Source organism: Carettochelys insculpta, chromosome 16 (assembly GCF_033958435.1).
Source record: "Carettochelys insculpta isolate YL-2023 chromosome 16, ASM3395843v1, whole genome shotgun sequence".
In the NCBI taxonomy this organism is placed as follows: domain Eukaryota; kingdom Metazoa; phylum Chordata; order Testudines; family Carettochelyidae; genus Carettochelys; species Carettochelys insculpta.
This window is the reverse complement of record NC_134152.1, coordinates 3,970,849-3,986,109: the sequence shown is the minus strand read 5'-3', so window position 1 is coordinate 3,986,109 and position 15,261 is coordinate 3,970,849. Positions and strand designations below refer to the sequence as shown.

At 48.4% G+C, this 15,261-nt stretch overlaps 1 protein-coding gene across 2 annotated transcripts in view; it reads right to left on the bottom strand.

Moving 5' to 3' along the window:
- Positions 1-658: 658 nt before the first annotated feature.
- SLX4 (SLX4 structure-specific endonuclease subunit) overlaps positions 659-15,261 on the bottom strand; it is a 35,385-nt gene continuing 20,782 nt past the window's right edge. Inside the window, exons 10-16 of one of the 2 annotated variants that reach the window (XM_075010349.1) lie at positions 12,730-12,876; positions 10,162-10,331; positions 6,030-8,530; positions 4,675-4,777; positions 3,912-4,412; positions 2,336-3,237; positions 659-780 (exon numbers count right to left, since the gene is read on the bottom strand). In XM_075010349.1, coding sequence (XP_074866450.1) covers positions 2,904-3,237; positions 3,912-4,412; positions 4,675-4,777; positions 6,030-8,530; positions 10,162-10,331; positions 12,730-12,876 — 3,756 coding nt within the window. In that variant the 3' untranslated portion in view covers positions 659-780; positions 2,336-2,903. The remainder of the gene's footprint in view (positions 781-2,335; positions 3,238-3,911; positions 4,413-4,674; positions 4,778-6,029; positions 8,531-10,161; positions 10,332-12,729; positions 12,877-15,261) is intronic. The other variant, XM_075010350.1, reaches the window with a different exon arrangement.

The following is a 15,261-nucleotide window of genomic DNA, read 5'->3' as shown; positions in this document are numbered from 1 at the left end:
GGGCCACAAAGAGATGGTTTACATGGGGAGGTCACTAGAGCAGCCTTCAAAGTTGCAGTACTAGTGTGACTCCCTCCCCTGTCCTGCCCTTGGTTCCACATATCAGATGCATTTGCTCTCCTTCCTCAGTCCCATCCACTGAATAAGGCTAGCATTCATCAGTGGTCTAAGCCATCCCCTGTGCTGCTGCTGCAGCTCTCTCCAGCCTCCTGCATCCCACAGACCCCCTAATGACCTGATTCCTCCTCTTCCTCCGACTCCTTGCAGGGTCTTTAGCCAGCACAGGAGGCACACTGGTTTCTGGGACTGTCTTGCAGCTCCAAGGATGGGCTCAAACTTTTAAACAATGAATTATCTTGAAGGGTTTTACTTGATGCTACCTCTTAAAGTTTACAACTGAGGAGTCTGACAATTTTTATTGCACAAAATATACACCCAGTAAAACGCAGAATACACTGTATCAAAACTTAAAAAACAGACATTCAAATGCCACAGAAATGCAAACACTGGTTTTCAGAAGGTTGGCTTCTGCTTCTACTTTTTTTTTTTTTAAACCATAGGGCCCATGTTACAAAATGAGGCCTTCACAGCTCTCAAGGCTGGAAATAGTCAGCACATCTCTGAAGATTAATTAAATATAAGTCTTTCTCTAGGATCCAAGTTGTCCCAGGTACAGACTGAGCAAAGGCCTGGCAGCAGTCCAGTTTGGAAACTAGATTATATACCAAGGTGTGGTTAGGCGAAGAATGAGAATGAGGCTCTGAAGGTGTCCGGTGGTCACTGCAATATCAAACATGGTGTCTGCTTAAAAAAAAAGAATGGAGGGTGGAGACACAAATAGCCAAGGTCACATGGCAACCTGACAGGAGTTCTAGCACCATATGCAGTTCTCAGGAAATGGAGCAGACAGTATCTCTAACATGGAAGGATAGCCTGGAGAGACTACAGGTCCCAGCATGCAATGCTCTACCTTAGTCCAAGCATTCCAAATACAGCACTGCATCTTGAGAACTGCTGCTTCTGAGGTCCTATTAAATATCAGAGGGCTGGTAATCAATCCAAATCATACGCACAGGAGGGTTTGTAGATGTTATATAGTGTCCCTTCTCTTGTACTCTCCACAACTCAGTGGTTACCACTAAGTTACCTTTCCCATTCAGTAACATTCCACTCTATAGTGCCATCTTCCAGCTGAGCCACTTACGACCCTTTTGAAAGGCGGGCAGCTCTCATTCTCCTCTTCTACAGGTGGAGCACACAGAAATTAAGGCTCAGACTTTCAAAGCAGCCATTCATTTTGGGTGCCCAACATCAAAACACAAGGGGACAGCTTACTGAAAACCAGGTCCCGAGTGTCCAATCTGGCCCGCGAGCAATGAAGCATCCAAAATCTAAAGCCACTTGCCAAAGATCACAGAGTGAGCCAGGAACAGAAGCTAGGTCATCTGAACTATCCCCAGTTAATGCTGCCTCTACCCCTTAACACCCAGAGTGAATCTCAAAGTGACTAACAGCCTGTAAAACCACTGGGATCCCAAAGACGCACCTGGACATCTGGCTGTTCTCCGTGCCGTACACACCTGAGCAAAGGGACTTGTTTCTGTTAGCATGGTTGGTTAGGCAGATCTGCTTCTACTCTAGGGGAGAGCAGTTCAGGAGGGATTTGACCTACTTCTTCCCAAGGCCAGCACTGCCTACCGAACTCTTACGACTCAGGCAAGTTCCAACACTCAGTGAGGAGCCTGGGAGCAGCAGCACCCCGTCAGGCACTTAGACAAAAGCCCCGGGCTGGAAATTGGCCAATGGGAGCTGCAAGGACAGTGCTTCAAAGGGATGAGCTGCACAGAGCCACACATCGTGGCTCCAGCAGCTGGCCACTCTGAGTGCCATGTGGGGCTGTGGCAGTCCAGGAGCCTGTGCGAGGGTCCTGGTGGGCTGTGGCTGGGAGCCACCTCCAGTAAGTGCCTCCTGGCCAGAGCCTGCAGCTGGCTCCCCATCCTCTCCTGCACTCCAACCACCTGCTCCCTTCCTGTACCCAAACTGCATCCCTTCTGCACCCCAGTCTTTACCCCATGTTACAACCCCTTCCTGCACCACCTCTTGCACCCCAATCTCCTGTCCCAGGTCACAACCCCTTCCTGCATGTAAACTCCCTCCCTGTCCTTGCCCCTTTTTGTGCACTCCTGCCTGAAGTCAGAACCCGCTCCTGAACCCCAACTACTATATACCTCCTCCTGCACCCCAATCCCTACCCAGAGCTCCCTCCTGTACCCAAACTCCCTCCCAGATCCCACACCTTTAATATCATAGAGAAGTGAAGCCCCTGACTACTTACTCAATTCTTGGAGTGTCCTCCTTCAAAAATTACTGCCCACCCTGGAGTTAGAAGCAAGGCTGAAATAAGGAAGAAGGTGGTGAACAGGCAGGACAAGAGGAGAGAAAATAACTGAAAAGGAAAAGGCCGAGGAGGACAAATAAAACAAAGTGGAACGGAAGGGGAAATCATGACAGAAAAGGCAAAAGGAATCGTGGCTCCAGAAACGGGAAAACAGCAGAGGGACCTGTGTACTGAAGTTCTGGCCTTGGTGTTCCAGAGATCCAGCAGACTCTCTTTCGGCAGGGAGGCGGGGGCTCTCTGCACCTCGAAAGCAGAGTGACTGGGAACAGAGGCGCGTCTCAGAGTTTGCGGCCATTTGCGGAACTGACCGCAAGGGGGAGCAACGTTCTGAGTGACTGAAAAGGCAGCAGCGTATCGTGTGCGTGCAAGGTTCTACCAGGGCAGGGAGAAAGGTCAGTACCATAACAGAGGAGCCAATCGTGAAGAAGCTCTAATGCAGGGAACAACGGGAAGAGCTTCAGAGCCCAAAGTGAGGATGTGCAAATTCACCGAGGGGAGGTGCCAGTCAGTATCGTTTGCGTCCCTTTTTCTTGCCCCCGCATTGCTGCTGCTTCTCTTTCCGTGCCCCAGCTGTGGTAAAGGTGATGCAGTGGGCGTCCAAAAAGTCCATCAGTTTTCCTAGTGAAATCCTAATCCCGTTCTGCTTCAGCTCTGCCTGCAGCCCAGTCAGTTCAAAGGGCTGGTAAAAAAGGATCTGCCGGTACAGGACTGAGTTTGAATGGATGTAACGTCTCACTGCTTCCAGCTTATCTGCCTCTCGGGCTGCAGCCTGAGACGCTGGGATCCCCTCCTCCTCTTCAGATGTAAGGACATTGGTCTCAAACTCATTGGAAGAAGAACTGGAAATGAGAGAGATCAATGACATGCCCTGTCACCAAGAAAATGATCATGGACCTGCAGGGAACATGGTAGCGTTACTGATTAAATACCCTTGTGCCGCCCTCTCTACTGCTATGAATTCTCTGACACTGTAGATCACATGAACTGTCTTACGGTGGGCAGGTATTCGGCAAACGTCCATTCTCAGGTCTGCCAATGCACCTCCTGCTTTACCAGCAGCATCTCCTGTTATTCCACTTTTGCCCCGTCGTGCCTAGGTGTGCTGATGCTCCTCACTCCTGACCAGCTCTGCTTGCTTCTGTTCTACTCCATCTGTACCGCTCTGTTATGGCACCTCCACTGTGACCAGCCGGAGCCCCTGCTATCCCAGTGCTGGGCCTCCACTCAGCTCTGCCAGTGCTTCTCATTCTTGACGTACAGCACTCCACATGTTCCAGGCCCGGGCCTTTACCAACCCCAGGATATCAGACAGGTCAAACTAAGGCTTTGTGATATGACGAGAGTTCCCTAGAATTAAACTGAACCCGCCCCCCCGACCCCAAAAAAGGCAATGTGGGGACCTAAGCCTATGCCAAAGGCAGGGCTTGTTTACTTTCAGGCAGGGCTGAGGTGTCTCCACCCTTCACCACACCCACACCAGTAACAAGGTTCTCCCACTGTTTCAGTCCCTTACCTCTGTGATTCAAAGGAGTTGTCACTTCCAGCTGCTGAAGAAGTTGCAGACTCCTGAGATGCTGAGAGCATCTGTCCATCAGCACTGCCCCCCAGAGAATCCTTCACTGGAGATGCAGCTGGAGACAAAGTAGCACCCTTTAGACCTCTGCCTCTGTCTGGGAGGCCTTTAGTTTCAGCTATTTTTTTAGTCCTCAGATAGCCTGTTGTAGAAGGACCTGCTGAGCTGTCAGCATCACCACTGCCCAGAACTGGCAGGGTAGGGACTGAAACCTCCAACTTCTGCTTGCGCCCTAGGTTGGAGGCTCTGGAATGCTCTTCTCTCTGTTCAGTCACGTCTGACGGAGGTTGGCTGGAGATCTTGGCAGTGGCTTTCCGTCGGGGTGGTTGGGATGATGGGATCTCATCCTCCGAGTCAGAGGACATGATCTGATGAGTATACTGGAATATCTCCTTCAGCTTTAACACCATTTGCCGTTTGGGGAGAGGACGGACTCCAAATCTGAAATACAAAGCTGAGACTTAGTTAAGCAATATGGTACATTTAGGCCGATGTGTCTAGGTGGCTTTGTAGCATGGGTTGGAGGACTTGAAGGCTTCAGTCCCACAGCAAGTCTGCAGTACTACCATCACTACTAAGTGGGTCTCAAGCAACATTTATTGGAGCACCACAAAACGTCTCTCCTCTCTTGCTGAAAAGGGCCTTCTCTGCACATTAAGAAACTGGCCTTGTTCTCCAAGGTGCTCATGAAGGCCACACAAACCTGTTTAGTTCCTTCTTCAGCTCTGGAGTCTCCATCATGGAGTAAGCTGGTAGAGGTGTTATGGGAACTCTGGTGGGGTGGTTTCTCTTGTGACAAGCAGACTCTGCAGCAAAATTAAGTTATCATAATGAGAATAAATATCAACATGGAGGGTCCTGGGACTGGCTGATGACTTCTGGTCTTTGTGAGACAGTACAAGGACACACAACAGTCATATCAAGGTTCTGCATTTTTCTCCAAAGAATCCCACAGCTCTTTACCAGCTATCTCTTCTTCATTTTAGACACAGCTGTGAAAACTTTGGGAGGGACTCAGGTCAGCCTTTTACTGTTTTGATTTTACTGGCTTTAACTAAGAAAACAGCCTAATTTAAAAGAAATGAAAGGTTTTGGACCCAACATCCCTATGTTTTGAAGACATGCAGCTTCTGCAGCTAAAACTGAGCTGGATCAAAGCAAAATGAGTTTGACTGTCACTTCCTAATCCCTTACTGTGGGACTCTCAGCCAACGTGGTGCAACTAACACTTTGAGATCCTGAATAGAAGGGGCCATAGAGATTTAAATATTGTAATCCGATAAGCTCTCTTGCGCCTTAGAGGTGTTGGGTCAATTTCATATATGTTTAAGCTGAATCATAGAAGTATTCAGTTACTGCTCAAAGTCACACGATGAATTGGCGTGAGAGAGATGGGAAAAGACCTGGTTCCCAACCTCCTGCTTATGTCACAGAACACACTATTTCCCTACTTGTAGGTCAAGATGTGGGTGTATTACAAGAGCCTTTGGTAAGGGGCCTAGAACCAGACTGCACGTCAGGACGGAGGGGCATCATCTGAGCTTCAAAGGAAAGCTAGCATGAGGCCCATCTAGTGCTTGCCAGGGCTATAAGTCTCCCAACTTCTTGAGTGCCACATTTGCGTAAGTAAAAGAGGACAACTGTAAGTGCTCTGCTGACAAAGTAGCCGGTCAGAGGGTCTCATGTGATATTACAAAAGGGTCACACAGTGTTTAAACAGTAAGGTTCACATTGATCTCAACCCACACCCACAGCCGCCAAATATCCAGACACCTCATATACAAAAAAAGACACCTGATTTTTGATCGTGAAGGTGTTCATTATAAAAACTTCCCTGGGAAATGGGACTGATGAAACAAACAATGTGAATGAAACACAAGAACATTGTGTTCAAACAATACCCAGTGTCTAGCAGAATCTCCTAGCTAGCAATAAGGAACTGTGAAACTGGCACCTGGCTTTGAAAATTACATGAGCCCAGCAGATGGACCACCGACAGTGACCAGTTCAAATGAAAACAGAACAATCCACTGCAATAATTCTGGTATTCACACTTACCAGGAGTCTTTAGGGGCTGGGTATTCTGGGCAGCTGCTGCAGCTGACACCCTCTGCGTGAGAGGAAGAACCTCTGGGAGTTCATCTTCGCCCCAGTCCTCCCGGACTTTAGAGTTCAGAAAACTTAGCTTACTGCCCACTGAAGAATGTACTTCAGCAGGACTCTCCTGACTGAGTAAGCACTTTCTATTGTTAACAACATTTCCTCGAAGAGGAGTGCTACCTGAAACTTCCAGGGCTTTGGCCGGGCTCTTCCACTGGTGCTGCTGAGAGCCACTCTGTCCACAGATGGGACTGCTGGTAATTGCACAGTCCAATCTCTCAAGCCCCCCTTTATCTTTGATTGGTGACAGAAGTTTGACATGCCAGCTGTCATCATCAGCTGGGACTGGTGGCTCATCAGCCAGCAGGAAGCTGCCACTTGAAGGGAGAGGAAGCACTTCCTTTTCCTCCTCACTGTCCTCTACCTCAACCACACTAATGTTCATTTTATTTTCCAGAGGCAGCTCGTGGCATGGAAGGCTTTGCTTGTGGGGAGACAGGCTTTCTGAAGACTTCTCTTCCACATGGACATAGGCAGGTGACAGCGGGGCTGGAGACGCAGGAGAAACTTGTGGAGAAGCCCTCCAAGAATGACCTGGAGGACTGCCAGGAGAGGTCTTTTTGCTGACTGAAGAGTTCTCTGTATGCAAATGTTTTTGTGATGAAGTCCCAGGAAACAGATCTGAAGAGATCCCTGGAATCTTTGTGGTTTCCCCAGTCCATTTACGGTCACTATTATTTAATAATAAAGCTTTAGTCCCACGCTGAGAGCCTTGACTCCTCAAACGACAAATACTTGTCACCTGGGTCTGTGTTGAGCAGTTCCTACTTCCGGCAAGAAGAGGTGTGTCTGGCACCAACCATGAGGTGTCCACACTAGAGCTCTCTTCATGGCTCAGATTCAGTCCGCTATCAGTACAGGTTCCTACCTGGTTATTAAGAGGCACCTCTCCCGACAGCTTTGCAGCATTCTCACACGGCATCACCTCTTGACTGCCTAGTGACATTTGAAACGGTCTCTGGCATATTTCAACGTTAACAACCGAAAGGTGTCCCGATTTTGGTACCTCATGCTCTTGCTCCACTTCCTTATTGTTACAGTCTAACCGCCTGGAGATTTCCATTTCCCTCTGAGAAGATTCAGAATCTGATTTCTTTTTCATTTGTTCTAACTCCCTTTCTTCATCAGAATCCAGCAAAACAATAACATCAGCCTCTAGGTTTGCGTGAGAAGCTGTGTTCTGAGCTGCAAGGACCAATGATGTGCGTGGTGGGACATGGTTTTGTTTTGTTAAGTCAACGTGGGGAGACTTTGCTGGAGAAAATGTGTTCCTAATGATCTTTTCATCACCCTGTTCATTGACTTTTTGGAAGGATTCACCATCGGACTGAAAGAGCCTTTTATTTTTATTTTGCTTTGATGCTGACACAGGAGAAATTTCTCTGGATACTCTGGAAAATGTCCTGTTTGATTCTGGAGACACAGGTGATGAACCAACAGCTGGCAAAACTAGTGAGCAAGGAGTAATAAGAGGACTGCTACACAACTCACTCCTAACTGACCTGATGTCTTTCTGTGACTGATGGTGAACAGGTGAATTATTAACCTCACCATGTGTTTCACTGGAAGTCTCTCCTGACTCTTTGTTGTCTTTACTTAATGGAGAAGGCGCATTATGTTCCTCTTGGGTTCTGCGAAATAAGCGATCACAATTTTTACTGAAGTCAGCACCCTTGTGTTGGCGGTTAGGAAATAGTTCTTCCCAGGCATCATCTTCTTCTTTGCCTTGTGAAACATGAGATGATCTCGCAATCTTCTCACCTCTGAGAATTCTCCAAGCAGCCTCTCTTTTATCACAGGATCCACCATGGGAAGACCCATCATCACCAGACTCACAAGGCTTATCCAGCAAATGCACAGGAGCAATCTGTGCCACACTTATGCTCCCACTCCTGTTTACACCGGGGATTTTCTTTTCTTGCCCAGGTGATTCACAGCTGGATCTTCCCAAACCGAAGTTTTCCCTCCATTCTTTAATCTTGTGGGTCGGTGAGGGAGATTCAAACACCCTCCCCTCTTCAGCCTCAGCCTGTCGGTTCAGATTTTGGGCCTCTTCTGTTTCACTGTCAGTGCTGCTGCTTGAAACATCTTCCATCTTTGATTCACTTTGAACAATATTTCGCTGAGTGGCAACAAACTCATAAATTTCCTCCAGTTCCTGCTCATCCACTTTCTCATTGTCTTCCTCTTCCTGGTCTTCAGGTTTCAGCGAGGCTACTTCCTCCTCATCTTCATCTACCCACATAGACCTTAAGAGCTCCTGGAAGTTCTCAGCTCTGTTCTCACAATTTTCTTCTTCCTCTGCAGAGAAAAGATCATCTCCTGAGTCCATGCCAGCTTGCTCCTGCTCCTCCCCAGGCCTGTTTTCACATACAGAGATCAGTTTGCTCACACCGAACCTGCAAGGACACAATGGAAGGTTATGATTTCCCACCCACAACTGGTTGGCCCACAAGCATCCCCACAGATTTCCTTACAAAAATCATGTTCCTCCTCTCCATTAGGTACATCAATCCAAATATAAACTAATCACTCAGAATCCCCTTTCCCAGCTGATACCCAAAAGCACCAGTTCCACGCCTAAAGCTTTTATTTAGAAGTAAAAGACTTTACACAGTTGGAATTAAAATTTCTAGTGCAACAGATGCAACCACGTGACAGATCACAGCCCTCCAAATGTGCAGGGTGATCAGGTTTATACTTTTTCTGACTCTGCCGCCATCATGGACTCCTTCCCTAAGAAGACTCTGATGACTGAGTAGCTCCTCCCTGAAAGAGAAGCTAGTAGGCTCAGTATACACCCTCCCAGAGCAGAGAACATTTAATGCTCTCAATGGTGTAAATCTGCCACAATGCTAAAAGGGGCAGAAAATTAGGTGCAAAGCACACAGCTTAATCAAACTGATAGGTTGAGAAAATAAACACCACATGACATTGATCAAACATACAATACCCACACAAACTCATGAGTCTTGCTGTAGCTACACTGCGACTCCAACTCATAGTCTTTTCTGTTTCCACCTAATTCTCAAGTTTCTCATCAGATATAAGAACTGAAGCCTGGCTTGTGAATGTGTGCTCACAAATTAGATGTGGTTTCCTCAGGGACACCATCAATTAGAAATCTGTTCAATTGAAAGGTCGTGTTTTACTCATTTCCAAGTCCCTTTGTCTGTTTTTTGTGATTTTACAATTTTTTTTCCTTAATTTTAAAACTCTATTTCTGTCTCAGTACTGTAACGACAAAGATCATGGGAAACTGACTAGCTGTCGGTACAGAGGAAAGTGCTGTGAATGCACCAAAAATACAGAATATGTTTTTCTTTCCCCCCTAAGTCCAGAAGTGTTATTTGTAAAATGAATAGGTCCAGACTTTCAGAGAGACTTTAAGTTGATGGAACCCCTGGAATCCATCCCTGATTTTTAAGGTTCATATCTGAAACACACTTAAGAGTCATGAAATAACAGTTAGGCTAATACAGCAAGTCAGTGTTATGCACAGTACCGATCTTCTCTGAGCAGGTCTTCTGGGAATTAACTGACTACAGATAGTGAAGTGCAAACCTCTGATGAAAGACATACTTATTATTATTATGTCACCACCAGCAGCAACATCAGAGGCCATAAAATCAAATACTGCTGAGACCACTAGAGACAGGATGGAATGGCTTGGCCCCCAGCCCTGTTCCACCTACTCTCTTCCCTGATTATAATGGGCCTTGGCTGACAGGTGTAATTTGGCGGGCACACTCAGTGAGAAGAGGAGGGGCATGGCAATTTTGTGACCATGGTAACACTGGAAACATACACCGAGAACTCAGGAGTTTGTTGTAGTGTATCAGGCAAGGGATGAAACGGCAGGAAAACTCAAAACATTGACCCCCCCAATGGACATGGGACCTGAAAAGCCTTAATGTAAACCAGTGTACAGCCTGGGGGAGTCACCTCTGTAGAAACTGGACTGTAAATTCCCAGGCTGGGACCCCAAATAGATCTCACCATGTAAGTGACTAGACAGTAGTGTACACACCTGACAGCAAGAGCTCCCACCTCAGAGAGCACCTGGGAAGGGACCCTGGTATCAGCTGCATAGAGGAACTGCAGAAATGCATGGGCTGCGTTGACCGTCACGTCACTCAGCAGTACTCGACGGGTCCGCGCATCCCCATCCTCTACCACTGAGAAGCCTTCTTTGTGAACCTGAGAGCGAAAAGAAACCATCTGGCAAGGCCTGGTCCTTTGTCAGGAAGAAGGGGTGTCAAGGGATCAGCACCAGAATGCCCATACCAGATCAGACCTTTCATCAGCCAAACCCTCCTCCTGACTCAACAACAAGTCCCTGAGGCTTTACAGTAATGCTCTTTATGGGGGAGAATGTTCTCCCTGACCTCAGCATCTGTCACCTGCAATACGACATCTGAAACCACTGTCTAACTGCCACATGTCGGTCATAACCTTAGCCAGCCCCTTTCTACAACCAATACCTCCTGAAGCAGTGAACTGCAGAGGTGGACTATGCGCTCTTGGATGGGTTCTAAATTTACCAGTCATGGATTGCACTGAGTACTCTTGTACCGCTGCTCTGGGACATGTAGCAAGGAGGGACTGCTCAGCTTTTCCTATATCCTTTGCCACCTGACTCAGACCCATGTGTCTGCCCCCTGCTCCCCCTCTTGCTGGGACGCCTCCACCACTGTGTGCCCATAGCATCTACTGTAGCACCTCAGTTTCACTTTTGTGTTACATCACCCAAAGGCTACACCTAATACGTTGAGCTAGGGCTGTGATTGCCAGCTTGGGTAGAGATACTCACGCTCACTCTTACTGAGCTGCCACGCTAAAAATAGTAGTGTCATTGCAACAGCAAGGGCAGCAGTGAGCAGCCACATGGGCTAGATGCCACCGTATAAACCTACCCATACCCCATGGACATGTACTCTTGGTAGGTGGCACCGGTCTCAGGGTGCTAGCTCACCAACAGCTAGTGTGAGTTTGTCTGCACCACCAGCAAATCAATCCTCAAATGCAGAGCTAGCCAAAAGAGAAAACATGGGCTCCCAGTTGCTTCCAATCCCTCTTTTGACTCCTGGTGGCTCAAGGTCTCTGAAATTGGTGACAGCTGGTTCTAACCACGCACCCCATGCCAGCAGAGAGACTAACTGGATAACACCAGGCTGCAGAAAAGGGAAAAGATTCACCGAACATTAGAACGGGAAAGGACCTCAAGTCCGGTCCCCTGCCTTCATGGCAGGACCAACCACCATCTAGATCATCCCTGTTCGATATTTATCTAACCTGTCCTTAACTATCTCGAATGACGGAGATTCTATAAGCACCGTAGGGATTAAACATATCATGTGCAGGCCAGATCCTATGACCTTTATGCACACAGTTCCTACCCATGACAGTAGAAACGGTTGACCTGTGGGTCTGTAATGCTGGGAATAGACCATGGGGTAAATCTTGACTTCAGCCTCCTAACTCCACTCACAAAGGGCTATAAGGGCAGACGGAAACCTAGAATGTGTTGAGATGCTGGCAACAGCTCCGTGCTCTGACCAGGGTTCAGATCCCAGACTCAGCACTCGTTGTGGTGGCGGGAATCCTGCTGTAGGTGCACTGTGAGCTGTTCAACACCACTCCCTGATGGAGAGTGTGAGGAGCATTTCGCTGCCCTGGGTGAGAAGCTCTGCTCAGCACTTCTAGCCACATAGCAACTGTGGGTGGAGAGGCCTCGCGCAGGGAAATGGTTTCTACTTTGGGGGAGGTGTGGAGAAAGGCCATCAAAAAGCTCATGTATGGGAATAGCCAGATTCTCCACAGCCTCGCCCCTGGGTTTCATGTATCACTCAAGCTCAGCTCTAGGAGAAGGGCAAGACACATGTACCTGACAGGGCACACTAGCCTAGGCTTGGACAGGGTGGGTGGACGTTGAAATCCACAGGACAAATACCTAGTTAGATCAGTGGGGCTGGCAGCCACTGTGGGCCCTGGGGCAAGGTGGGAGGGAGACCTGGCTCGGTGGCCCCCGGAAGGGGCGGAGCCTGGGCAGTCAGCCTTTAGGGCCACCTGACTGCAGCACTGGGTGCCCCCTCCACAGCTGTATGGAGCGGTGCTGCCATGGCAGTTCAACGGGACCCGGGGCTCAAGCCACTGCCGCTGCCGACGCAGCGGCAGCAACGGCTGGAATTCCAGGCCCCTTTGAAACACTGGGCACATATGCAACTGCCCCTTTGAAAACACCCCCTCCCGCAAGCAGGCCTGAGTTAGACAGATACTCCCCTATATTAACTGCTGGCAGATTGCTGGGCCTACCATCCCCCTCACTCCCTCAAACACTGTCACTCACGCTCTATGGCAACACTGCGGGACTCCTGTGCCCTGGCTGCGGGGAAGGGCAGGGGGCCCTCTGCACCCTGCTCTAGAACCTGCTGCTTGCTCTGGAGCAGTATGGAGTATAGAGACTCCTCCCATCTCATCCTAGCTGGGAGCAGAGTACCCCCTGGTAGCTGCACCCACAGATAGCAGCACTGCCAGAAGGAAGAGGCAGGCAGCACAGCGAACAGATACAAAAGCCAACACATCCAGCTGTACTTACAACTTCCGTCAGCTGTGGGCACCGGGCGTAAAGCACAAACATATGGGCAAAAAGGACTTCCCCGCTGTCCACCTGGAACTGGACGTCACTTAGGTGGGGGTTGTTGACCATTCCACTGAAATCAGCAGCCAGCGACCTGAGTGAGGACTAGAACAAAGAAGGAAAAGGGAGAGAAAAACACTGCTGCAGCGGTAATTCATTTCCCTGACAAAAGCAGAGGGGATATTCCAATTTGTCAGTGGTCCTGTAGTCTAGTGTCAAGTTCATATGGGTCCAAGCTCTCCCTTTTGTGGTGATTCACAGCCTTGATTAACAACAAGAAGTCCTGTGGCACCTCATAAACTAACAGTATTTTGGAGCACAGGCTTTCGTGGGCAAAGCCCTGCTTTGTCAGATGAAGCGGGTGTTTGCCCACGAAAGCTTACGCTCCAAAATACTGGTTAGTCTATAAGGTGCCACAGGACTTCTGGTTGTTTTTGAAGACAGAGACTAATTTGGCTACCTCTCTGAGCCTTCATTAAATTTCAGTTCTAAGCCAACGATAATGAGAAGCAACCTATATCAAGCTTCCCCTAGAGTTACTACCCTATTACTGGAGTCATGAGTCTCTGCTGGGTCTGTTCTGGCAGCTGGATGATATGTTTGTTAGTAAAGGCAGAAAGGCTCACTTGATCAGGTGCAGCAGTTTTAGTGAAACTTCAGTTCAACTGGGCTTAAACACACTGATACACCGAACGGGATCTTCAAAAGCACTTCAGTGATTTAGGTGTTCGTACTGTCACTCAGACAATGCTGAAAATCCTACTCTCTTGTCATAACACACACCTCTGCTATTAATAGGAATAGGGTTCCTCACTGGTGGACTGAAGAAGGGGAGCTATGGAGAATGAGTTCCCTCATACGGTTAGTGATAGTGCCTCTGGGTCAGGACTGGGGCACACTGCCAGAGCATCACACGAGGCAAACTTGCCTGGACGCCTCCTATCCTGCACCTGCTGAGGCTGGAAAATTTCAGGACCCAGGCTGCCAAACCAGGGCTGTTCAGCACTACAGAATTCGAAGGAAAGAAAACAGTGTACGATCCATTCTTTAGGCACTGTCCCAGACAGTCAGATCTTCAAGAGAACTGGGCCCATATAGGCTGATATCCAGCCACCAGCCACAGCCAGTTTTTGAAGGCGAGTGAAAATCCTTATCTTGCTAGCTGTATACTGGCGGGTGACCCCAATCCAGCTCGGAGTTAGCTTATACTTGAAGCACTAGTCACAGGCCTAGTACATTTTTAACTTACAGCAGCTTGAGGAACTGCCAATGTTATTCCTACAGACACCTGCATAAGATGCAGCTCCATCTGGAACAACATGGCTCCTTGTTTCATTCTGGATGGTTTACGCATTAGTGCAGCCATCTGTGGAAACCAACATTTGATTCAACACAGCCTGTACTCAAGGGTGGCCAGTAGTAATTAGCACTGAACTATTAGCACACTTCTGAACGTGACCTCCAGGACTTGGTAGGCAGGCTGGAGAAGGCTTCATGTGTCTGGGCAGCAACGTGGAGTCATTCTCCATGGGGAAGACAAGAAGCAGGGGCTGGAAACCAACCAGCTGTTTCTCACTGTTTTATTTGTGGCAGGTAAAGCGGGCAAGACGTTCCTTCCTGATGTGATCAAACTAAATACTCTGCTGCCACATTCTAGGCAGGGAGCCAAGATTGCATTTCCTGCTGCAGTTAAAATCATCAATGAGGAAAATGGAAAATAATTCAAAGTCAAACCTTCTCCCGGCTGTACTGCAGCCTGGGGAAAGCAAGTGGCTGGGTCTTAATCAGTTTCTGAGGAGAGTTGTTCGTATCACAGCACCCACACACTCTGCTTCTGGCAGCCCCAGTGGTGAGGCCAAGCACTGAATGTGCCACAGAACTGAACTGCCCCCCAAGACAGAGGGGGCTCTGGCACGAGGCACCAAACCTAAGAGGTGTCTTTAATCTATCGATGGTCACATACAGAGCAGAATCATCCAATATTTTTTGGTAGCCCCAAAGGATCACAGTCGCAGACTGGAATTTCTGCAGCATAAACTCAGGCTGAGACACTGGGTTCCCACACCCCCAGAAGATTGCATGACGGAGATGTTATAGGTTAACCAGTAGCAGCTGAAGTGCCTTGCACAGACAAGAGGTCACTCAGCCCTGTGGGGCTGCCGCAGGAGCACCTCTGCCCATGCCACGTCTGATTAACCAGGACTGTACACCCTTGTTGCATGACAGAGCTTAGGGCTGACCCTTTTCAGAAGCCTTTTAGTTCTATCAGTCAGAAGCATAAGCCCAAGGATTCAAAATACATCTGGCCTGAAAATCCACAAGGTGTCATGACACATGCACCAGATCAATAAAGGATAATAAATTTCCTCCAAATAAAATAGACCATCTTGATAAGAATTAGAAGCCTCTGAAAAAAAAAATCACATGTGTACTGCAAGTGTGGGAACTTGCTTATATAGGGCAAGGTCTTTGCACCAGGGGTTAAATGTG